Source organism: Erythrolamprus reginae, chromosome 9 (genome assembly GCF_031021105.1).
Source record: "Erythrolamprus reginae isolate rEryReg1 chromosome 9, rEryReg1.hap1, whole genome shotgun sequence".
Lineage (NCBI taxonomy): Eukaryota > Metazoa > Chordata > Lepidosauria > Squamata > Dipsadidae > Erythrolamprus > Erythrolamprus reginae.
Genome location: NC_091958.1, coordinates 3,689,689 through 3,714,409, shown reverse-complemented (window position 1 = coordinate 3,714,409; position 24,721 = coordinate 3,689,689). Strand labels below are relative to the sequence as shown.

The window sequence follows — 24,721 nt, the reverse complement described above, 5'->3', positions numbered from 1 at the left end:
AATAGGAAAGTGAACACAAGAACAAGGGGACACAATCTGAAGTTAGTTGGGGGAAAGATCAAAAGCAACATGAGAAAATATTATTTTACTGAAAGAGTAGTAGATCCTTGGAACAAACTTCCAGCAGACAGGGTTGGTAACTGAATTTAAACATGCCTGGGATAAACATAGATCCATCCTAAGATAAAAATACAGGAAATAGTATAAGGGCAGACTAGATGGATCATGAGGTCTTTTTCTGCCGTCAGTCTTCTATGTTTCTATATTACAGTTACACCGATTTTCAGTAAAATGCAGAGATCTCAGTATCATCTGGTATATGGCATCAACTTTTAAACAAGATAAGCTTTAAGAATTGATAAGCTCATGAAAATGTCTATACTGTATGTCAGCTAACCCAACTGTGAAGGATCTCTATCCTCTCTCACCATTTTTCCATAGTTTAAATGAAATGACTAGGATTGCGACATGATAGCAGTCTTTCAGTATCTCAGGGACTGTCACAAAGAGGAGGGAGTTAATCAAACTATTCTCCAAAGCACCTGAAGGCAGGACAAGAAGCAATGGGTGGAAACTAATCAAGGAGAGAAGCAATCTAGAACTACAGAGAAGTTCTAGGTTGCTCCAACACTGGAAGCACGTGACATTCGAAGCAAGTAGAGCAATGGAAAAACCCCTGCAAAGACTTAGAGCTTGAAAAACATTCTTCACAGAGAGTAACAATGAAAGAGCCTGCAAGGTAAAAGCTGGGAAGATCGTTAGCAGCTAGTTAGGGCTGGGGGAAAAGCTACATTCAGAGTATAAGACACACTCAAATTATCAGTTCTGAGTCCTCGGAGCGGGGTGGCATACAAATCCAGATAGATAGATAGATAGGATGGATGGATGGATGGATGGATGGATGGATGGATGGATGGATGGATGGATGGATAGATAGATAGATAGATAGATAGATAGATAGATAGATAGATAAGATAGATAGATAGATAGATAGATAGATAGATAGATAGATAGATAGATAGATAGATAAGATAGATAGATAAGATAGATAGATAGATAGATAGATAGATAGATAGATAGATAGATAGATAGATAGATAGATAGGAAAGATAGATAGATAGATAGATAGATAGATAAGATAGATAGACAGACAGACAGACAGACAGACAGACAGACAGACAGATATAGATGGATGAATAGATAGATAGATAGATAAGATAGATAGATAGATAGATAGATAGATGGATAGATAAGATAGGTAGGTAGATAGGTAGGTAGAGAGAGAGAAAGAAAGAAAGAAAGGAAGAGAGAGAAAGAGAAAGAAAGAAAGAAAGAAAGAAAGAAAGAAAGAAAGAAAGAAAGTAAGTAGGAGCTGAGAACATTGTTAGCACCTGGTTAGGGCTGCAAAGAAACTTATTCAGAGCAAGTTAAAATAATGGGGGAAAAAACCTTCAAAGATTTAGAGCTTGGAAAACATTCTTCGCAGAGAGTAACAATGAGCCTGCAAGGTAAAAGCTGGGAAGATCATTAGCAGCTAGTTAGGGCTGAAAAAAAAGCTACATTCAGAGTATAAGACTCACCCAAATTATCAGCCTCTTTTAGGGATGAAAAAGGTGTGCCGTATACTCCGAAAATTGCAGTATCTAGGAAGAAACGAGAGCGTCAGTCAAAATCCGCTGCTGATATTGTAAAACAAAAACACAACCAAACCCAGGCATGTGCAGACAACCATCATGCTTGAGTTTCTCTAACAAGCCGGTATTGATTCTTTACTCGGGTGACAGCCCTCCCTTCCTTGAGGAGATAAGGCAGTGGCTCTATGCAATCTTTCTTTTTGTCAATTTGATTAATCTGTTGTCTGTGTACTTAACAAATCCTCTTAGGGAAGGGGATGGCTATTGAGTCCTTCTATTTTTATACCTTGAGAAGAGATGAATAATATCACTCTGAAGGCTTCTCTTGGGGGGGGGATGTCAATTCAGCCTTGATGGGGGTCTGTTTATTTCTGGCTTTCTCTTTTCAGTGCTTTTTTTTCCTCTCCATTTAAAGTTGTTAACCAGTTTCGGCTTACAACCTTGACATTTGCTTGTTTTTCTTTTAGAAATCCTGCTGTATGGCGTGTAATTGGTTATAAATAATAGACAAGTATAAATAATACAGCATCGCTCCAATGGGCAAGAGGCAATTTTCTGTCCCTCATTGTGTCGGTAGTAGCGGGAAGATGCTTAAAACACGGGCGGAGAGAGACCAAATTAAAACTGCATTAACCAGGGAGCCCCGAGTTCCCATTTCCAAACGCTGCCAGTTCTTAATTTTGAAAGAGCAGAGAGAGAGAGAGTCAGAAAAATGGTGACTTACTAGAAGATGATGCTTGGCAAACAATATACTCCAGTGTAAAGATGGTGTTTTAATTAAGGGTCCCCCAAACCTGATTTTTCTGCTCATATTGCATTGGCAGTTCTGTGTTAGCAAAAACTTCAGAAGAGAAGGATTTAGGGGTAGTGATTTCTGACAGTCTCAAAATGGGTGAGCAGTGTGGTCGGGCGGTAGGAAAAGCAAGTAGGATGCTTGGCTGCATAGCTAGAGGTATAACAAGCAGGAAGAGGGAGATTGTGATCCCCTTATATAGAGCGCTGGTGAGACCACATTTGGAATAATACTGTGTTCAGTTCGGGAGACCTCACCTACAAAAAGATATTGACAAAATTGAACGGGTCCAAAGACGGGTTACAAGAATGGTGAATGTTTTTACCCTGTTTTGCATTGCATAGTATTAAGTTAATATTATCCATATAACAACTGTAACCGGTAAAAAAGTTGGATAAGACCTGTAAACTGTATAAACAAATTGTGATATATGTATCTATAAAACAATAAAAAGATTTGCAAAAAAAAAAAAGGTGAAAGGTCTTAAGTATAAAACGTATCAGGAAAGACTTCATGGACTCAATCTGTATAGTCTGGAGGACAGAAGGAAAAGGGGGGACAAGATCGAAACATTTAAATATGTTAAAGGGTTAAATAAGGTTCAGGAGGGAAGTGTTTTTAATAGGAAAGTGAACACAAGAACAAGGGGACACAATCTGAAGTTAGTTGGGGGAAAGATCAAAAGCAACATGAGAAAATATTATGTTACTGAAAGAGTAGTAGATCCTTGGAACAAACTTCCAGCAGACATGGTTGGTAAATCCACAGTAACTGAATTTAAACATGCCTGGGAGAAACATATATCCATTGTAAGATAAAATACAGGAAATAGTATAAGGGCAGACTAGATGGACCATGAGGTCTTTTTCTGCCGTCAGTCTTCTATGTTTCTATATTTCAAGTATTCTGTTGGCTTTTCATTCATTTCTCCTTCCTGACTCAGCTTAATAATATATCAAAAAAGAAAAAAGAAAGAAAAACAAAAGGAAAAAGAATGGCCATGGCCTTTTTGAAAATTCAATTAGTTTAGCCTTAACTGAATAATAATTTCCATTTTTATTAATAAGAATGGAGACTGTTGTCCCTGGAGATCAGATACTAGGATAAAAAAAAACATGCAGAGAGACTGTAGAAATTGCATCTTGGTGGTGTGTTTATTGGTCTGAAATGAATGAAATATAACCCTTGGGATCATTCATCATTCTGCAACCATGAATTTGTTTCCGATCGTGTTTTCTCTTAATTTAATTTTTTTATATATCAATTTTTCTTTCTATCCAGTTTCCTAAAGTCATGCTGGCTGAATGGTTTTGGAGAGATAGAATCTGTTGGGGTTGGTAATTCCAGCCCCCGTTCCACCATTATGTGTAGCTTTTCTGTAGCTATACAACACACAGGGTGTCAAGCCAGTGCAGAGGTTGGTGAGAAATCAGAAGGGGACACAATCTGAAGTTAGTTGGGGGAAAGATCAGAAGCAACGTGAGAAAATATTATTTTACTGAAAGAGTAGTAGATCCTTGGAACAAACTTCCAGCAGACGTGGTAGATAAATCCACAGGAACTGAATTTAAACATGCCTGGGGTAAACATATATCCATCCATAGATAAAATACAGGAAATAGTCTAAGGGCAGACTAGATGGACCATGAGGTCTTTTTCTGCCATCAGTCTTCTATGTTTCTAGTTCAGCTGTTACCTGGAACCTTGACATAAAGATTAGACAATTGCATGTCCAGAGTGACATAAGGTCTCCTGCAGAGAGTTAGTTAGTTAGTTAGTTAGTTAGTTAGTTAGTTAGTTAGTTATCTGTCTGTCTGTCTGTCTATTTAGTTAGTTAGTTAGTTAGTTAGTTAGTTAGTTAGTTAGTTAGTTAGTTAGTTAGTTAGTCCAATACATAATACACGTTGAAGAGAAAGGTATGTAATAATATAAGTAAAGAAAATAATAGAAGAAAAGATATAAAAGTATAGGTGAACATATTTGAAAGGAAGAAAAGATAAATGAGATAAGGAGAGACAATTGGACAGGGGACGAAAGGCACACTGGTGCCCTGGTGGACTAGAAGACCTACAAAGTCCCTTCCAACTCTGTTATTCCATTAATCTGGTTAAAGTCTTGTTGCCTTTTTACAAGTTTGCAAGGCAGGGCTTGATTCCATTCCTCCTCAGGCAGGAACCCCTTTCTAGGGTTGTTTTTATTTCTCTTAAAAATCCCAGGGAAATCTGGATTCCATCTGGCTTAACAGGCATGGAGGAGTGGGAGGGAAAAGAGTATGACATGAATCAGGAAGTTCTTGACGGAATCACAGAATGAGAATTCCTGCATATCCCTCGGAGTAACATGAAATAATAATGCTCCTCCTTTGTTTGGAAGGGAAGGATCATTACAAACCGCTAGTAATTACCAGAAGCAAATATGTGGTTTGTTGTTGCTGGCTTTACAGTTTCATTTTGGGAGCAGATGCTACTGAAAACACAGATGGTGTGCGAGAGAGAGAGAAAGAAAGAAAAAAGAACAGGGAGAAATCACATTTTCACCTGTAGATGAGATACCTAGGTCAACTTTGGAAAGGAACAAGACGTTATTACCACCTGTCAATCTAAACAGAGGAAAGTCCTGGCCTTGATTCTGCTCTCAAAAGCATAACTCAGAAAGTTTTTAAAGCACTACTGTGGTTTTAAATAAAGCTAACAGTGAGGCCAATCAGGTAGCAGGTTACAGGTAGTCCTCAACTTACAACTGGGACCAGAATTTCCATTACTAACTGTTCTGTCTGGGTCACTCCAGAAGCCAATACCAACCCAAAAAGAGAAGTCAGACACACTGGTAAAAGGCAAAGGCAGTTTTATAAAATTCAAGAAAAACACAGGTAACAGAAAATGTCCTTAGAAACAGGAAAATGCTGTATCTTCAGATATATCCACGAAGGCAAAAGTCCATGCAGCAATACAGGATTCTTGCTGCCAAGCCGAGGCTGTAGATAGCAGACCTACACCTCCCACGGGTCTTCCAAAGCTGCTGGGTCACAAGCCAGGAACAGAGACGCTGAGAAACAAGACAGGATAATGCAACTCCAAACTGATAACACTCCACATGGCTTCAAGGGCTTGCCTGCCTTTTAAACCCTGCTAAGGAGGACCACACCCAAACCCAGCTGTTCCTAATTCAGTGCTGATAATACTTCTTTAATTGCTCCTTTCTTTGATCTGACCTTCTCTGTTGCATGTCAATGACGGCTTGAGCTTCATCACCTAATGACTCCAAACTACTGGCTGGGGAGAGCCCCCCCCCCCCCCCCCGGGACTCTCATGCTGTTCTCCTTCATCCCATTCCTGATTTTCCTCTCCCCCGTCCGACTGTTCAGCCCCCTCCTCTTCGCTGTCATCCTCCTCCGGGCATGGAGCCAGCAGAGACACAGCCGGTCCCTGAGCAGCCTCAGGCTGAACCACAACACTAACCAAGGTGGTTTTTAAGTGAGTCTTGCCCAGTTTACAAGGTATATTTTTTGTAACCAGGGTTGTTAAAGCAAATAATTCCACTTGAAAGATTCACGCAGTGTTTCAGTGAATCTGACTTGACAGAAGCCAATTCGGAAGGTAGCATCTAGTGATCACATGACCCCAGGAGCCCGGCGGGTTGCCAAGCCCCTGGATTTTGATCATGTGACTATGGAAAAGCAGGAACAGTCAGAAGGATGAGGATCGGTCACAATATAAGTCACTTTTTTTCTAGGCCTTTATGTCTTCAAGTGGTTGCTAACTGAATGATTGTATGTCAGGATTATCCCTGTAGTTCTCTGCAGCAGAGAGCTTCTTTAGTCCCTTGACTGATTCCTAATACAAAAGAGTAGAGTAGAGTAGAGGAGAGGAGAGGAGAGGAGAGGAGAGGAGAAGAGAAGAGAAGACAAGAGTTGATGGTTAAGCATAGGGAACATCATTCAAGAGACAGGGTGTTATTTCCCATATCTGCTGTGTTATAATGTTCAAAAGACTCCTATCTACTAGAGAACCTGGTTATAAGTCCAGCTTTATACGCACGAATTCCAGCAACCAGTTAGGCCCCACAGAGTTGGCCTTCTCCGGGTCCTGTCGACAAAACAATGTCGATTGGTGGGACCCAGGGAAAAAGCCTTCTCTGTGGCGGCCCCGGCCCTCTGGAACCAGCTCCCCCCAGAGATCAGAATTGCCCCCACCCTCCTTGCCTTTTGTAAGCTCCTTAAAACCCACCTCTGTCGTCAGGCATGGGGGAACTGAGATATCCTTTCCCCCTAGGCCTTTACAATTTATGCATGGTATGTTTGTGTGTATGTTTGGTTTTTAATAAGGGTTTCTTAGTTATTTTAAATATTAGATTTGTCATATAGAAACATAGAAGACTGACGGCAGAAAAAGACCTCATGGTCCATCTCGTCTGCCCTTATACTATTTCCTGTATTTTATCTTAGGATGGATCTATGTTTATCCCAGGCATGTTTAAATTCAGTTACTGTGGATTTACCAACCACGTCTGCTGGAAGTGTGTTCCAAGGATCTACTACTCTTTCAGTGAAATAATATTTTCTCATGTTGCTTTTGATCTTTCCCCCAACTAACTTCAGATTGTGTCCCCTTGTTCTTGTGTTCACTTTCCTATTAAAAACACTTCCATCCTGAACCTTATATAACCCTTTAACATATTTAATGCTGTTTTATTATTGTTGTTAGCCGCCCCGAGTCTACAGAGAGGGGCGGCATACAAATCTAATAAATAAATAAAATAAATAAAATATTGGCAGCTAGTTTGGAGCCATTTGTTTGAATTCGCCACTTACGTCCTGGGAAATAAGGTTTATCCCAGAGGAGACAACTTGGTCTTCCAATTCTGATTCACAAGATGGTCATTCTCCATTTTTATGATTGATTGATTGATTGATTGGTTGGTTGATTAATTGATTGATTGAAATAGACATTGATCATCAAAGAAAGAATACTCTGGAATTGCAGATAGGACATCCAATTGATTCTTGTGTGTATATATTCCTTTTCCCTCTCTGTTATGAAACCTTAATACATCTATTGCCTTGATGCACGAGTGCCTTGATCATATCCTACAGGGAAATGCAATGCATATAAAACGGAGCCTTTGTAAATACCTTCTGCTTTTCCTGCAGGTAGCCCTCCAGCTACAGGTACAGGAACATTGGAGATTATTTTGGAGGATGTGAACGACAACGCCCCTTCTCTTTACCCAATGGTAGCCAGCGTCTGTGAAGAAGCAAAGGATGTGAAAGTTGTCTTTGGTGCCTTAGATAAAGACATTCACCCCAATCAAGAGCCCTTCAAATTTGAGTTGAGCAAGCAATCAGGTCAAGATAAAGTATGGAAGATTACCAGAATTAACAGTAAGTCCATTAGAAACAGCCAAACTTTCAGGCTTGTCTCATCCTTCTCTTATAGTTGTCCTTCTCTCTGCATGTATAAATCAGGCTGGGTACCATCTGTGTGAGCCACCACCTTCAAGGAGGCCCACAAAACCTCCTTGAAGGTGGTGGCACGCCACAAAACATCCACAAAACCAAGATGTTTTCCATGATGTTGCAAATGAAGTTCCACCTGCATGTGACACACCTAAGGAGCAGATGGAACTTCAATTCCATCCTCACGGTCATCATTTTGACCCTACTCTGCACGCAGCCCAGACCAAATACATTCAATTGTTAGCCTGGTCCACCTAAATTCTATCTCATTCTATAAAAAACAAGAATATACCCATTTGTTTTCCTATTGAACATCCATTGCCTGACAATTTTACATATAATCCAATTTGTCTAATGCTTTGCTTTTCAATTGAATTTAATTCAATCTTTGGCATTTTGAAGATGTATGGATTCAACTCCCCAATTTCTGCAGCCAACATCTTTGCTGGAGGAATTCTGGGAGATGAAGTCCACATACCTTCAAGTTGAGGAAGTTAAGAAACAGTGGTCTAATTCACGATTCCTTAGTGCCAATCTTTTGAATAGGTGATATAATATAAACTCTTTTGCGTACTTCTTATTGAGGAGGGTCCGTGTCCTGCTTCATTCAAAGATACCACTTTTCTGTAAAATTGAGAAATTCAGAAATGAACATTGGAACATTCAATTTGCCCAAATCATCAAAATAACTCATCTCTGCCAGAAGATGCTATGATCTCCAACAGTTCTTTTTTAAAAAAATATATTTATTTATTTATTTATTTATTTATTTATTTATTTATTTATTTATTTATTCATTTATTCATTAATTCATTTAAAAAAACATTCATTGGTGGGAAGACAGAACATTATATAGAATATCTCCAGAAAGATGGGTGGACTTCAACTCCCAGAATTCTACAGCCGGCATGTTTTAAGATGGGTGGACTTCATCTCCCAGAATTCTACAGCCGGCATGTTTTAAGATGGGTGGACTTCAACTCCCAGAATTCTTCAGCCGGCATGTTTTAAGATGGGTGGACTTCAATTCCCAGAATTCTTCAGCCGCCATGTTTTAAGATGGGTGGACTTCAACTCCCAGAATTCTACAGCCGCCATGTTTTAAGATGGGTGGACTTCAACTCCCAGAATTCTTTAGGAAGACCTGGTGCTTGATGACCACTGAAAAGGATGTTCTGCTCTTATGCCCACAACTTCAGTGGTTTTCCTTTTCTGTACTATAATTTAAATCCTTTTAAATTTAAACAAGAGATCATTTGGGATTAAAAAAAACACATGCTTTTAGGCAAGAAAAAAGACTCAGGATGGAAAGCATATTGTAACGAGAAAAAGAGATAGCTAAGCAGCCTCTGATTTTTGCAAAGGTCTGAAACTTGTGCACAATTTGCACAGAGCTGGAAGTTCAACCTATCCTCAATGTGCATTTTATGGGTCTTGTGCAAACTTCTTAGAAGTCCTAATGCATACAGAAAGACAGATGGAAAAGAGGGCTCTCTGTGGACACTTTCATGGCTGTGTTAAGCACTCGCAGTGTTTCATGGGTCCCATCTACCTATAAACCCTAAACCAACATTTTATGATAAGGCAATATTATTATCCTCCTATTGCAAATAAAAGAGGAGTTGGCACTAAGGGGTGTGCTAAAATTTTCCTTGGCTGGGATAATGCATGACTTCTGGACCACCTGTCTTGTAGCTGATTTTTTTTAACTGTTCCACTACAGCAGGGTTTATATTTTATTTTATTATTTTTTTTCATTTCAAACTTGGCAATATGCTGGCTGGGGAATTCTGGAAGTTGTAGTCCATCCCTCTTAAAAGTTGCCAAGTTTGAAAAACACTTCTGCAAGATTTAAAGCCTCACTTGATCGAAGTGTATAAAATCCTGCATGGGATAGAAAAGGTGGATAGAGAAAAAACCTTTTCTCTATCACACAATACTAGGACGAGGGGGCACTCCCTAAAACTCATAGGTAAGAAAGTGAGGACAAATCAAGGGAAATATTTCTTCACCCAGAGGGTCGTTGGTTTATGGAATTCACTTCCAGAAGAGGTCGTGACAGCTGTCAGCTTTGATAGCTTCAAGGCAGGATTAGACAGATTCATGGATGCCAAGTGTATCGGTGGCTATTGAAACGGATATCCATGTGCTGCCTCTATGTTGGTTGAAGCAGGCAGGATTCCCTTGGGTCTCATTTGTTGGGGGTCCAGGGAAAGGGAGGGTCTTGCCTTCTCTTTCTTCTCAAGATCCCCATGGATAATTGGTGGGCCACTGTGTGACACAGAATGCTGGACTCGATGGGCTTTGGCCTGATTCACCATGGCTCTTTTTATGTTCTTATGTCCACCCTAAATATAACTTCCTTATTTCCTGCAGATACCCACAGCCAAATTGCCGTGCCCCCAAATTTGAAGAAGGCCAATTATGTCATCCCCATCATGGTGACGGATTCTGGAACGCCTCCTCTAACTAACAGTACGGAACTGAAAATCCAAGTGTGCTCCTGCACGAAATACAAAGTTGACTGTAGCGGTTCTCCTACATTTCACACCAGCACAGTTCTGATCTTCCTCTGGCTCTTCAGTTTATGCTGTAAGTTGTCCGATAGCTTCAAATTATATAGTGAGGTTGCCCTAAGCCAGTGATGGCAAACCTATGGCACAGATGCCACAGATGGCACGCAGAGCCATATTTGCTGGCACGTGAGCTGCTGCCCTAGGTCAGCTCCAACGCACAAAAATCGTCCAGCTGGTTTTTGGCTCCTTGGGAGGGAGTTTTTGGCTTCCAGAGAGCCTCCTGTGGGATGGGGGAGGGCGTTTTTACTCTCCCCCCAGCTCCAAGAAAGCCTTTGGAGCCTGGGGAGGGTGAAACACAAGCCTACTGGGCCCACCAGAAGTTGGGAAACAGGTTGTTTCCGGCCTCCAGAGGGCCTCCATGGAGCGTGGGAAGCTGTTTTTGCTGTGCCCGGACGGACTGCGTGTAGCCTGGAGAGAAGCACCTGGACGTCGCCCTTGGGCTAGCCGCTGCCTCCAGAAGTGCCGAGGCAACCGAAGTTTTGCCCAGTGCCACCCCTCAGCAAGTGTGCGCCTCACCTGCCCCCGCTCCGGCTCCCCTTAACCTCGGTGGGCTCTCTCGCTCTTTCTTCCTCCCTGCAGAGACCTCCAGCCAAGCTGGGTTAGGGACAGGGAGGGCGAGGCAGCAGCCGAGAGCCCAGAATCCCCTCCCTCCAGCCTCTTCCCAAGGGGACTGGTTGGGAGAAAAAAAAGCAGGACATTTTTCAAACAGAGCGGAAGAAGGAAGGAAGGAAGGAAGGAAGGAAGGAAGGAAGGAAAATGTAGAAGGAGGGGTGAGACAGTTGAAGGGAGGGAGGAAGGAAAAGGTAGGAGGAGGGGCGAGACGGTTGAAGGGTGGAAAGAAGGAAGAAAGGAAGGAAGTGAGGGAGGGAGGGAGGGAGGAAGGAAGGGAGGGAGGAAGTGAGGGAGGGAGGAAGGAAGGAAGGAAGGAAGAAGGGAGCATGAGGGGAGAGACGGTTGGAGGGACGAAAGAAGGAAAAGGTAGGAACGAAGGGAGGGAGGGAGGAAGGGAGGGTGGGTGGGAGGGAGGAAGTGAGGGAGGAAAGAAGGAAGAAAGGAAGGAAGGAAGGAAGTGAGGGAGGGAGGGAGGGAGGAAGGAAGGAGAAGGAGGAGGAGCGGTAAAGAAAGTGAAGGAGTTGAGGAGGAGAAAAAGAGAAGGAGCAGAAGAGGAGGAGGAGTAGAGAAGGAGGAGAAGGAGAACTTTCTGCTAGCATCATCTAATGGGGCCCATTAGCCCAAAGTTCCGTCAGTGCTGAGTCCACTGGAAAAAGCTGAAGCAATAACAGCTAAAGAGAGCTCTAATGTCTGCAGATTTTCTACAGATATAATTAGTGAGTTCCAGAAGAAAGCGTTAAGAGATTCAAGCCAGAGAACTAGCTAAGCAATTTAGTTTTGGGGTATGGGGTGTTTTGTTTTTTGTGCTACCCTGCCAAAATTTGCCAACTCCACATCTGGAGTTTCTTTCTTCCATGCGCTGAACTTCCCTTATTTTTTTTCCAACCGCCATTAACTTCCCAGCAATGTCTCTCGCAGACCAAATATTCCTAGGAATAATCAAAGATTATGATGCCATTAAAAAAGGGGGGGGGGAACCTACTACAAGAGCTTTTGCGTGTATTGAACAGATGAGCTGTCGCCATCGCTTTGGGCAAAGTTATAGGCTTAAATTTTTATTTTTTATTTTTTTTGCTGCACTGGCAATTTAGTGAAACCCATTCCGTTGTCTGCCTTGGCTCTTTTGATGATTAGGTTTCACAAGTGCCCTTCTGTGTGGGAGGTAGAGTAAAAGAGAGGGAGGGGCGGTGGGTTTTTTTAATATATTTTTGCTTGTTCTCACTTCTACATTCGTGTGTGCACATTTTACAATCTGAGTATACAGCCATGAGCAACCACTTTGGTAAGACAAAACATATTATCATTTAAATGAGGCAATTATCTTCTCTAAGATTGGAACATGTGCCTCTTCAGTAAGTCACCGAAATGATTTGTGGTTGGATTTTTCTTTTCTTTCTTTTATCTCTCTCTCTCTTTTCTTTTCCTCTGGATTTTTCTTTCTTTCTTTCTTTCTTTCTTCCATCCTTCTTTCTTTTCTTTCTCTCTCTCTCTTTCCTTCCTTTCCTTTCCCTCTTTTTCTCTTTCTCTTTCTCTCACTCTTTTCTCTGTTTTTCTTTCTCTTTCTTTCCTTTCTCTCTTTTCTTTTTTTTCCTCCCTCCCTTTCTTTTCTTTCTCTCTCTCTTTCCTTCCTTCCTTTCCTTTCCCTCTTTTTCTCTTTCTCTCTCTCTTTTCTGTTTTTCTTTCTTTTCTCTCTTTTCTTTTTTCCCTTCCTTCCTTCTTTCTTTTCTTTCTCTCTCTTTCCTTCCTTCCCTTTCCCTCTTTTTCTCTTTCTCTCTCTCTTTTCTCTGTTTTTCTTTCTTTCTTTCCTTTCTCTCTTTTCTTTTTTTCCTCCCTCCCTTCTTTCTTTTCTTTCTCTCTCTCTTTCCTTCCTTCCTTTCCTTTCCCTCTTTTTCTCTTTCTCTCTCTCTTTTCTGTTTTTCTTTCTTTCCTTTCTCTCTTTTCTTTTTTCCCTTCCTTCCTTCCTTCTTTCTTTTCTTTCTCTCTCTTTCCTTCCTTCCCTTTCCCTCTTTTTCTCTTTCTCTTTCTCTCTCTCTTTTCTCTGTTTTTCTTTCTTTTTCTTTCCTTTCTCTCTTTTCTTTTTTCCTTCCTTCTTTCTTTTCTTTCTTTCTCTCTCTCTCTTTCCTTCTTTCCTTTTCTTTCCCTAGTTTTCTTTCTCTCTCTCTTTTCTCTGTTTTTCTTTCTCTTTCTTTTTCTTTCCTTTCTCTTTTCGTTTTTCTCTTCCTTCCTTCCTTTTTTCATCAGTTCTTAATCCCATTACGTTTCTTTTCCAATAAATCACAAGCATATCAAATGGATCAGAAATCACCTCTTTGGGAACACAGAGCTCCTTTTGCAATTTCTTCCGGAGCTGTCTGGAATCTCTGTACCCTTGTCCCAAAGAGTTATCATTATGTTTCTTATCTCTCCGTTTTTTTCCTCCACCTTGACCAGTCTGGTAGCCGCAGATGTGCCTTGAGAGCGGAAGCCAATCATTAAGTGGGCGGTATCTGCTGTGCTGCTGGCCTTAACGATGATACTGTATCTCTAATACTATATATTAGACAGATGTATTTTTTTTCAGTTAGTTCACCTTTCGAGTCTTATTTTCTTGGAGAATCACTCTCCTGAACCAGTTCACCTTGTTTACCTCTATCCATATTGATTCTGGTTTGGCTAAAACCAACTGGAGTTAGTGGGCTGGTTCTGTTTTCTACACCAGTGTTTCCCAACCTTGGCAACTTGAAGAGATCTGGACTTCAACTCCCAAAATTCCCCAGACAGCATTTGGATATCTTCAAGTTCTTCCTCCTCCTCCTCCTCCTCCTCCTCCTCCTCCTCCTCCTCCTCCTCCTCCTCCTCCTCTTCTTCCTCTTCTCCTTCTTCTCCTTCTTCTTCTTCTTCTTCTTCTTCTTCTTCTTCTTCTTCTTCTTCCTTCTTCTTCTTCCTCTTTCTTCTTCCTTCTTCTTCCTCTTTCTTCTTCCTTCTTCTTCCTCTTCTTCTTCTCCTCCTCCTCCTCCTCGCTGGCTGGGGAATTTTGGGAGTTGAAGTCCAGATCTCTTCAAGTTGCCAAGGTTGGGAAACACTGGTCTAGACAATCTTTGCTACAGTTCCCAAGATAAGCTGAACACTCTACCCTTGAATTTATGTCTGGCTAATCTCAAACCACAATGGATTCTACACATAGATGTAGAGCTACTGTACACGAAGGCTGAGAAATATTTTTTTTCTGGGGAGTCCTTGGTGTTTTCTCTGAGCTGGGTTGTTTTCTTGCAAATGTTTCATTGTCCAATATTTGCAAGAAAACATCGAAGCTCGAAGAGCACCAAGGACCCACAGTTCAACCCTGAGCTACAAATATTATCTTCTACTAGTTGCGGTCATGTCTACAAGGACATACAAAGGTGATTTTCCTTCCCATGTCATCTCCCTGCTAAAGAATTAAATCCCACGACACTGTCTTATGCCCTAGGATGTCAAACCATGTAGTAGGGCAGTATTACTATTGTCTTTCTCCTCCTTCCTGTTAGCTGTTGCTTTAGCCATCTTATGAGGATCACTTGGTTGTTTGCATCTTATGATTTATGTTGATTGCTTTTATTTAGTATCCTATGACTGTCCCTGAGTGTTTTATCTTATTCTGGCATCGGACCAGAATACCTTAGGGACCGCCTTCTGCTGCACGAATCCCTGCGAGTGGTTAGGTCCCACAGAGTTGGCCTTCTCCAGGTCCTGTCGACTAAGCAATGCCGTCTGGCGGGACCAAGGGGAAGAGCCTTCTCTGTGGCAGCCCCGGCCCTCTGGAATCAACTCCTCCCGGAGATTAGAACTGCCCCCACCCTCCTTGCCTTTCGCAAGCTCCTAAAAACCCACCTAAGTCGCCAGGCATGGGGAAGTTGATATTCTCCGTAGCTACTATGATTTATGTATGGTTTGCTTGGGTTGTGTGATTAATTTTTATGATAAGGGTTTTAATCTATTTTTTTAAAAATATTGGATTTGTACATTGTGTATTGTGTTGTGAGCCGCCCCGAGTCTTCGGAGAGGGGCGGCATACAAATCAAATAAATTATTATTATTATTATTATTTATTTTTATTGTATTTTATGATTATGGGAATGATTTATCCCTTGTTGCTTGCATGTAGCCAGAGAATATATCCACCAGAGACAAATTCCACATGTGTCCAATGTATAAAGAATTCTATTCTATTCTATTCTATTCTAGTCTAGTCTAGTCTAGTCTAGTCTAGTCTATTCTTCTATTTACTCTACTCTACTCTATTCTTCTATTTACTCTACTCTACTCTACTCTATTCTTCTATTTACTCTACTCTACTCTACTCTATTCTTCTATTTATTCTACTCTACTCATCTATTTACTCTACTCTACTCTATTCATCTATTTACTCTATTCTACTCTATTCATCTATTTACTCTACTCTACTCTACTCTACTCATCTATTTACTCTACTCTACTCTACTATATTCATCTATTTACTCTATTCTTCTATTTACTCTACTCTACTCTACTCTATTCATCTATTTACTCTACTCTACTCTATTCATCTATTTACTCTACTCTATTCATCTATTTACTCTACTCTACTCTATTCATCTATTTACTCTATTCTTCTATTTACTCTACTCTACTCTACTCTATTCATCTATTTACTCTACTCTACTCTACTCTATTCATCTATTTACTCTACTCTACTCATCTATTTACTCTACTCTACTCTACTCTATTCATCTATTTACTCTACTCTACTCTATTCTTCTATTTACTCTACTCTACTCTACTCTACTCTATAAATAGTTGTCTGGCTGTAGTCTGAAGCAGATTATGGTCCATTTGCAGCCTGCTCTAAGGAGAAGGGCATGCATTTTGAAATGTGTGGGATCACATGCATTAATCTTTTTGACCTGGGTGTGAATCATTATAGAAAGCGTGCTAGGTCCCTTCGGCGAGTAAGAGAACACTGCAGTCCATAGACTGCAGGGGTTCTTTTCAGCCAGATCCTAATGAAAGCAGCAAATAGCACCTGCAGGTTCCAGAAAGACCTGAGATGGACCAGGCGGGGGAGGGGAGTAGACTGGATGTGCAGAGATGGAATAAGTTGCGCAGAGCCGTCACTGAAATTAATTCGTCAAACGAAGTGTGAAAGGCCTCAGGTGCGCAGGGGAGTCACACAAGCACAGAGACGCCAGGATGGAATCTGAAAATAGGCTTCAAAGATGTCCAGGTATTTAAGCACCTATTAATTTTCATCAGTCTTGCAGCTGAAATGGCAATTGGCAATAACTGTTTGCCCTTTCTGGCAGCTCCCATCCCCAATCCAGCAAAGAACTCGAATAAAAAATATCCTAAAATAGCACAGCATTTAATTTCTGTTCTCAGAACAGCCTAATCCCACAAAATGGACTCTACCAACTGTCTTATTAATGAGAGCATTGGTTTACGTATCTGTTGGGGTCAGCATGGATGCTTGTGTATATGTTTGGGGTTTTTTAAATAAGGGTTTTTAAAATTATTTTAAATATTAGATTTGTTACATGTTGTTTCATTATTGTTGTTAGCCGCCCCGAGTCTATGGAGAAGGGTGGCATACAAATCTAATAAGTAAGTAAGTAAGTAAGTAAGTAAGTAAGTAAGTAAGTAAGTAAGTAAGTAAGTAAGTAAGTAAGTGAAATAATAAATAAATAAATAAATAAATAAATAAATAAATAAATAAATAAATAAATAAATAAATAAAGAAAGAAAGAAAGAAAGAAAGAAAGAAAGAAAGAAAAAGAATGAATGAATGTCCACCCTTGGCTCTTTTTAGACTTGTGGACTTCAACTCCCAGAATTCTTCATCCACCTAGGAATTCTGGGAGGTGAAGTTCCACAAGTCTTAAAAGTGGCCAAAGTTGAATGCCCTATGATCTATAGCAAAGGTCTCTAACCTTAACAACTTTAAGACTTGTGGACTTCAACTCCCAGAATTCTTCAGCCACCTAGGAATTCTGGGAGTTGAAGTTCCACAAGTCTTAAAGTGGCCAAGGTTGGATGCCCTATGATCTGTAACAGGGGTCTCTAACCTTAGCAACTTTAAGACTTGTGGGCTTCAACTCCCAGAATTCTTCATCCACCCAGGAATTCTGGGAGTTGAAGTTCCACAAGTCTTAAAAGTGGCCAAGATTGGATGCCCTATGATCTATAACAAGGGTCTCTAACCTTGGCAACTTTAAGACTTGTGGACTTCAACTCCCAGAATTCTTCAGCCACCTAGGAATTCTTGGAGTTGAAGTTCCACAAGTCTTAAAAGTGGCCAAGATTGGATGCCCTATGATCTATAGCAGGGGTCTCTAACCTTGGCAACTTTAAGACTTGTGGACTTCAACTCCCAGAATTCCTCAGCCAAAAGGGGAGAGGTCAAGAGTAGATACTTTAAGGTTGAAGATCTTGGGGTTAAGGGAAGAAACAACAGGTAGTAGAGTCAGATAGTGAATTCCAGGCATTGCTCACTCTGCTGCTGAAGTTATATTTTCTGCAGTCAAGTTTGGAGCAATTTACATTTAGGGTTAGGATTATTTGTGTGTGTGTGTGTGTGTGTATATGTACATACATGTGTGCGTGTGTGTGTGTATGTATGTATATATGTATATATGTATTTGTATTTGTATTTATTTAGATTTGTATGCCACCCCTCTCCGCAGACTCGGGGCGGCTCACAACAAAGTGAAAATTTTTTTTTACAACAAATCTAAATTTCAACTAAAAACATTTAAAAACCCCATTTGTGTATTCCACACAGATAGAAACATAGCAATAAATGCCTGGGGAAGATAAGTGTTTCTATGTGACACAAATACTTGATCATACAGAAATATTACCACAATTTTGAAATACTTTTTATCAACTGAGCCTCAGTCATGAAAGCTGTACTTGAAAAGATTAAACTTTGCTACTTTCTATCGTATATATTTAAGAGAAAATATTTAATGTTCTCTAATTTCACAGAAGTAAGTTATGTTTTGTGTCAGGCTGTAGTTCTTTTCGCAATAGCTTATTATGACAGACTTACGACTGTACAACCGTTTTCTGAATTTTTTTTACAAGAGTCTGGCTAAAATCAGCCAATAATTCACAGACAATACTTGGCAAAATTTGACGGCTTCTTTTCTGGCAGGGAAAGCAAAGAAAAATCACAAACCTGTCCTCTCAACTTTTCATTTTTGTTTACTCTAACCCAGTTTATCTTTTTTTTTCTTCCCATGTGACGCTATCTTGGTTAGTTTTCAATTTGGTGGAAAGGTTGGGTTACTTTTCTTCCTTGCTCTGGTAGCATTGGCAATGTTAAGTGTTTAGGGATGCTTGGCTATGTGATGGAATCAGAAATATCAGCCTGTAGGTCTTGGTGGAAGACTAGAAAGAAAGTAGCAGGAAACAGTAGCAGGTTTGGTAGGGAAGGTTTGCCTATTTGCCGATGACTCTAAAGTGTGCAATAGGGTTGATATTCCTGGAGGGGTCTGTAATATGGTAAATGATTTAGCTTTACTAGATAAATGGTCAAAGCAATGGAAACTGCAGTTTAATGTTTCCAAATGTAAAATAATGCACTTGGGGAAAAGGAATCCTCAATCTGAGTATTGTATTGGCAGTTCTGTGTTATCAAATACTTCAGAAGAAAAGGATTTAGGGGTAGTGATTTCTGACAGTCTCAAAATGGGTGAACAGTGCAGTCAGGCGGTAGGGAAAGCAAGTAGGATGCTTGGCTGCATAGCTAGAGGTATAACAAGCAGGAAGAGGGAGATTATGATCCCGCTATATAGAATGCTGGTGAGACCACATTTGGAATACTGTGTTCAGTTCTGGAGACCTCACCTAAAAAAAGATATCGACAAAATTGAACGGGTCCAAAGACGGGCTACAAGAATGGTGGAAGGTCTTAAGCATAAAACGTATCAGGAACTCAATCTGTATAGTCTGGAGGACAGAAGGAAAAGGGGGGACATGATCGAAACATTTAAATATATTAAAGGGTTAAATAAGGTCCAGGAGGGAAGTGTTTTTAATAGGAAAGTGAACACAAGAACAAGGGGACACAATCTGAAGTTAGTTGGGGGAAAGATCAAAAGCAACATGAGAAAATATTATTTTACTGAAAGAGTAGTAGATCCTTGGAACAAACCTGCAGCAGACATGGTAGATAAATCCACAGTAACTGAATTTAAACATGCCTGGGATGAACATAGATCCATCCTAAGATAAAATACAGAAAATAGTATAAGGGCTGACTAGATGGACCATGAAGTCTTTTTCTGCCGTCAGACTTCTATGCTTCTATGTTTCTAACATCCAATTGTCTGTCTGCCTTCCCTTCTCCCCATAAGTCTTGAATCTTTCTCCTTAAAACTCACTATTGATCCTTTGGGGAGAAAACAGCATGTTGAATGCTGCAAACATTTAGAGTTTAAAAAAAAATTGGTTGTCAACTAGCATTTGCAATCTACTTCATTCCTCACTGAAAGAGAAGCTCTATTTGATTTGACTCACAGCCCATCAAGGTTATCAAACAATTACTTTATTATTATTATTTTTCTGATCAGATGTGTCCGATTTTCAAAAAATGCCTGGATAAATCTCTATTCTGCCGGCGTGTCTCAACTGCCCATAATTACAGGGTAATTAGTCCAGGAAGACACACACCACACGATAAAAGGAAAACCCAAAAGTTTTTATAAACAGAAAAACAGAAACAGCTCCCTTTTTAAATGTCAAAGGGATTTTCTGGTACACACAAGGCACAGGTTAAATGCAATCCAATTGCTCACCCAATAACTGGGAAATTGAGTCCAATTCTAAAATCCAGAGAGTCCACACACAATCTTGAACAGCACAAAACCCACGATCTTGATGAAACAATGAATCAGATAAACTGCCATGAGGCTAAAACACCAGTTTGCACTTTTATCTGTAGCCTCACCCAACTACAGGTGGCCTCATTTTCTCTTGTAATAATCCTTCAGTTGTTGTCTCCTATGCATCACTCTACACATGCGTGGATGTGTCATTAATTCTTGTTCAGAATCCAAGGATGATACAGATGATTGATCTCCTCCTGGGCTGTCTGCCAAACTCCCCTCTTCCCTGTCACTCACGCTTCCTTGGTCAGAGGAGGCTTCGTCAGCAGATTCCATCAGGAGCAAAACAGGCCTGCAGCATGTGGATGTCTCCCCCACATCCACATCCACATTCCTTGGTGAAGGAACTGGGCCAGAGCTAACCACAACAAATCTCTTGGCAGTTTACTTGCCAATTTTGCAAAAGTGGTTTGCCATTGCCTTCTTCTTAGGGGTCAGCGAGCGTGACTGGCCCAAGGTCAACCAACTGGCCTTTTGCCTATGATGGGACTAGAACTCACAATCTCCCAGTTTCTAGCCTGGTACTTTAACCACCACACCAAACCGGTTCTCTATCTAAACACTAAATTCCCTATCGGCCATGCAGGTCTGACATGTATATGCATGAATCCCAGCAGCCAATTAGGTCTCACAAATTAGGTCCATCGACTAAACAATGTCATCTGGTGTGACCCAGGGGAAGAGCCTTCTCTGGGGTGGCCCTGGCCCTCTGGAATCAACTCCCGGAGGGAGTTGAAGACCTACCTATGTCACCAGGCATGGGGTAATTGATGTATTCCCTTGTTGACTAGCAAGATTTATGTGTGGTATGATTGAGTAGTATTGACTGTTTTTAAATAAAAGTGGGTTTTAGCTTCAGTTTTTTAAATTATTGGATTTGTACCAAATTGTTTATTGCTGTTGTGAGCCACCCCGAGTCTTCAGAGAGGGCAGGCATACAAATCTAATAAATTATTATTAATAATTATTATTATAAATCATGTAACGCAAAGAGAATCCAAGAATGGAATTCAAATCTGTAGCTGTTACATTTTTCTTTGTTTCCTGGCTTTTTTCCTTAAAAAAATAAATAAAAAAAATTTAAATGGCCAATGTAATTACCGATGTTTTCTTCTCTATCCTTAAATCTTTATGATGAATTGCTCTGGCACATGGGTAATTGAATGTAAATTGCTTAGAGTCATAAGTGAGCCACCAAATAAATGTGCCTAAAGATTAGAAGGGGAATAAAATAAATATGCTCTTTAATCTCTCCGTATGCTTGCTAATAAACGATGTTATTGCCCATCACCCAGGTCTGTAAGAACGCCTGACATCGAAAGCTGGCCTATCACTTCGCCATGGTGACAAGCAAAAAAAAATATAGCCTACTATCCTAAACGGATGATCGCCTCTGACTTTTTCGACTCCTCCTTCTCCAAAGTCTCAGAATTGCTTCAAAACAGGGCCGTCTTGGTTTCAGCTCCGTCCCCCAAGCAACTGGATTGTATTTGACAAAAGTTGCTGCAGCCTCGCTCCGGATTCCTTCCCCAAGAGCATTGGACACACGATGACCTCTTGTTGAAAAAAAAAGAGAGAGCAAAAAGCAACAACAACACAACAGACACGATCAAAACTCGGTCTTCTGGGAGCCAAATTACGCAGTGACTCTGTCGCCTCTCCCCACCTCTGTCGACTTGTTGCTATTGAACTGTTTTAAAACAATTGTCTGTGGGTTAGTATTTGTATATGTATGAGTGTATGTATATGTACATATATATATTTATAGAGAGAGAAGAGATATACCAATAGGATTAGCTTTTGTATGGCTTTCACATTAGGCTTGGGGCTCCAAGGGGCAGAGGGTCATGGAAGCAGGGTTATGGGTGACCACCAGTAGCTCTGCTCAGCATTCACGCTTGGTGTAAAATAGTGTTTCTCAAGCCAGGGTTTTCCCAACCGTGGTAACTTTTGAGAGCTGTGGACGTCAACTCCCAGAATTCCCCAACCAGCGCAGCTCTTAAAGTTACCATGGTTGAGAAACACTGGAGTAACCCAAAGGAAAGAGCATCCGACGAGAGGATTGTGTGAAGCAGCTGATTCAATAGCATTACGTAAGAGGGAAAAGAGAGAGAGGGAGAGGAAGGGAGTGAGAGAAAGAGAGGGAGGGAGCGAGAGAGAGAGAGGGGGGACAGAAAGAAGAGAGAGAGACGTCCCTATGTTTTATAGTATAGGATGCCATCATTCTCTTTGATTTTTCATTTCATTTCCAAGGATTGGAGTCAAACGTACCGCCCAGCTTGATATGCTCAGCTCAGCTGGTATGGGGGGAGATCTTCCATTGGGTGGCATGATATGAAGATGAACTTTTACAAGAGATTAAACATGTTAAAATCCTGTTCTGTTCACCCTTTGGAGATTTCTTTTTCTTCCTCCTCCCTAGATTAAACCTTCTTTGCCTTCTGTGTGTCTTCATCCTCCTCTCTAGATTAAATGTTCCCTCTTTCCCTTCTTTTTCTCCTCCTCAGATTAGACTTTCTTATCTCCTTCTCTTTCTCTTCCTCCTTGTCCTCACATTAAATTACTCTTTCTTCTTCTTCTTCTTCTTCTTCTTCTTCTTCTTCTTCTTCTTCTTCCTCTTCTTCCTCTTCTTCCTCCTCCTCCTTCACCTCCTCTTCTCCTCCTCCTTCTCTTTCTTCTTTTTCTTTGTCTTCTTCTTCTTCCTCCTCCTCCTTCGCCTCCTCCTCTTCTTCTCTTTCTTCTTCTTCTTACTCTTCCTCTTCCTCTTCTTCTCCTCCTTCTCTTCTTCTTCTTCCTCTTCTTCCTCCTTGTCCTTCACCTCCTCTTCTCCTCCTCCTTCTCTTTCTTCTTCTTCTTCTTTTTCTTCTTCTTCTTCCTCCTCCTCCTTCGCCTCCTCCTCTTCTTCTCCTCTTTCTTCTTCTTCTTCTTCCTCCTCCTCCTCCTCTCCTCCTCCTTCTCCTCCTTCTCTTTCTTCTTCTTCTTCCTCCTCCTTCTTCACCTCTTCTCCTCCTCCTCCTTCTCTTTCTTCTTCTTTTTCTTCCTCCTTGTCCTCACATTAAATTACTTTTTAAAGTTAAATTACTCTTTCTTCTTCTTCTTCTACTTCTTCTTCTTCTTCCTCTTCTTTCTCCTCCTCCTTCACCTCCTCTCCTCCTTCTCTTTCTTCTTCTTCTTCTTCTTCTTCTTCCTCCTCCTCCTCCTTCACCTCCTCCTCTTCTTCTCTTTCTTCTTCTTCTTTTTCTTCCTCCTCCTCCTCCTCCTCTTCTTCTTCTTCATCTTCATCTTCTTCTCCTCTTCCATCTCCTCCTCCTCCTCTGCCTTCTGAGGGCCAGACATTTTGAAAGAATCTCTTTTATACATGATTTCACTGGCTAGAACTGCTTTGTGTTAATTGCTGAGGCAATCTGTCAGGGTTTTTGTTAATCATTTCTGGGTGGTTGGGAATGAACTTGGGGGAGGCACTTAAGCTATTTAAATGCTGAAGCTTACTGAGAAACCAAATTTCCTTGGAAAACAGGGCCACAAATAATAAATACCACACCATCAATTACTGACATTTCACCATCGTATTTAGAAGTGAAGTTCAACAGGGTTGCAACCGTAACTGCTAAATTGCTTTGAAAGTCTATGCCTTAAGATATTCAAAGGACCAGCCTTACCTTGAAACCACAACAAAACAGAATTCTTGAGTCATTGTAGGTCAGATTGGGTGAAGAGAGAGAAGGGTTGGTGTAGGCAACTACTCCTAGGTTGACAGATTCCTCCAGATCGAAATAAAATATTGGCATCTTCTAGAGCAGTGCTTCCCAACCTTGGCAACTTGAAGGTATCTGGACTTCAACTCCCAGAATTCCCTAGCCAGCATTTGCTGGCTGGGGAATTCTGGGAGTTGAAGTCCAAATATCTTCAAGTTGCCAAGGTTGGGAAACACTGTTCTGGAGAACAGAAAAGAATTGTTCTCTGGGGATTTTTTTTCTGCAAATAAAATGGGAAGCTGTTGGCCTCTAATTGTTACTAGACTCCAACAACAAATCCAGCGTGGATATCTGTAGGCGTGATCCAAAACAGCCACAGAAATTTCATCAAAGCTCTGCTCGTGTTTTGGATGTGCCTCGCTCATTAAATAATGGGTGGAGAGTTGATAGTACCATCACAACTTTCGTCTTGATAATTTTGCAGATTCTTCTGAACTCAAATACAGTGATACCTTGTGTTACAAACTTAATTGGTTCTGGGACGAGGTTCTTAAGGTGAAAAGTTTCCCATAGGAATCAATGGAAAAGCGATTTATGCGTGCAAGCCCAAAATTCACCCCTTTTGCCAGCTGAAGTGCCCGTTTTTGTGCTGCTGGGATTCCCCTTAGGCTTCCCTCCAGGGGAAACCCCACCTCCGGACTTCTGATGCCAGTGAAGCGCCCGTTTTTGCACTGCTGGGATTCCCCTGCTGGGATTCCCCTGCAGCACCACAAAAACACGGAAGTCCAGAGGTGGGGTTTCCCATGGAGGGGAGCCTCAGGAGAATCCCAGCAGCACAAAAACAGGTGCTTTGCTGGCAACGGAAGTCCAGAGGCCGGGCATCCCAGCTGCAGCGGTGGGTTTGCAAGGTGAAAATAGTTTTTAAGAAGAGGCAAAAGATTTGTAAACCCTGGGTTTGTACCTCGAAAAGTTTGTATGATGAGGCGTTTGTAAGACGAGGTATCACTGTATTACTAATAGTCATTTAAAGCAGTGTTTCCCAACCTTGGCATCTTGAAGAGAACCGGACTT

The 24,721-nt window shown here is 41.0% G+C and overlaps 1 protein-coding gene and 1 long non-coding RNA gene across 3 annotated transcripts in view; one reads left to right on the top strand and one right to left on the bottom strand.

Annotated features, from left to right (window-relative positions):
- The window catches only part of CDH13 (cadherin 13), a 553,953-nt gene extending 530,178 nt beyond the window's left edge, over positions 1-23,775 (top strand). For both annotated transcript variants that reach the window (XM_070761895.1, XM_070761896.1), the window contains exons 12-14: positions 7,577-7,807; positions 10,259-10,474; positions 21,251-23,775. In XM_070761895.1, coding sequence (XP_070617996.1) covers positions 7,577-7,807; positions 10,259-10,474; positions 21,251-21,258 — 455 coding nt within the window. In that variant the 3' untranslated portion in view covers positions 21,259-23,775. The remainder of the gene's footprint in view (positions 1-7,576; positions 7,808-10,258; positions 10,475-21,250) is intronic.
- LOC139172663 (uncharacterized) overlaps positions 8,484-24,721 on the bottom strand; it is a 59,223-nt gene continuing 42,985 nt past the window's right edge. The window contains exon 3 of the long non-coding RNA XR_011559905.1: positions 8,484-8,506. This is a non-coding gene — a long non-coding RNA (uncharacterized lncRNA). The remainder of the gene's footprint in view (positions 8,507-24,721) is intronic.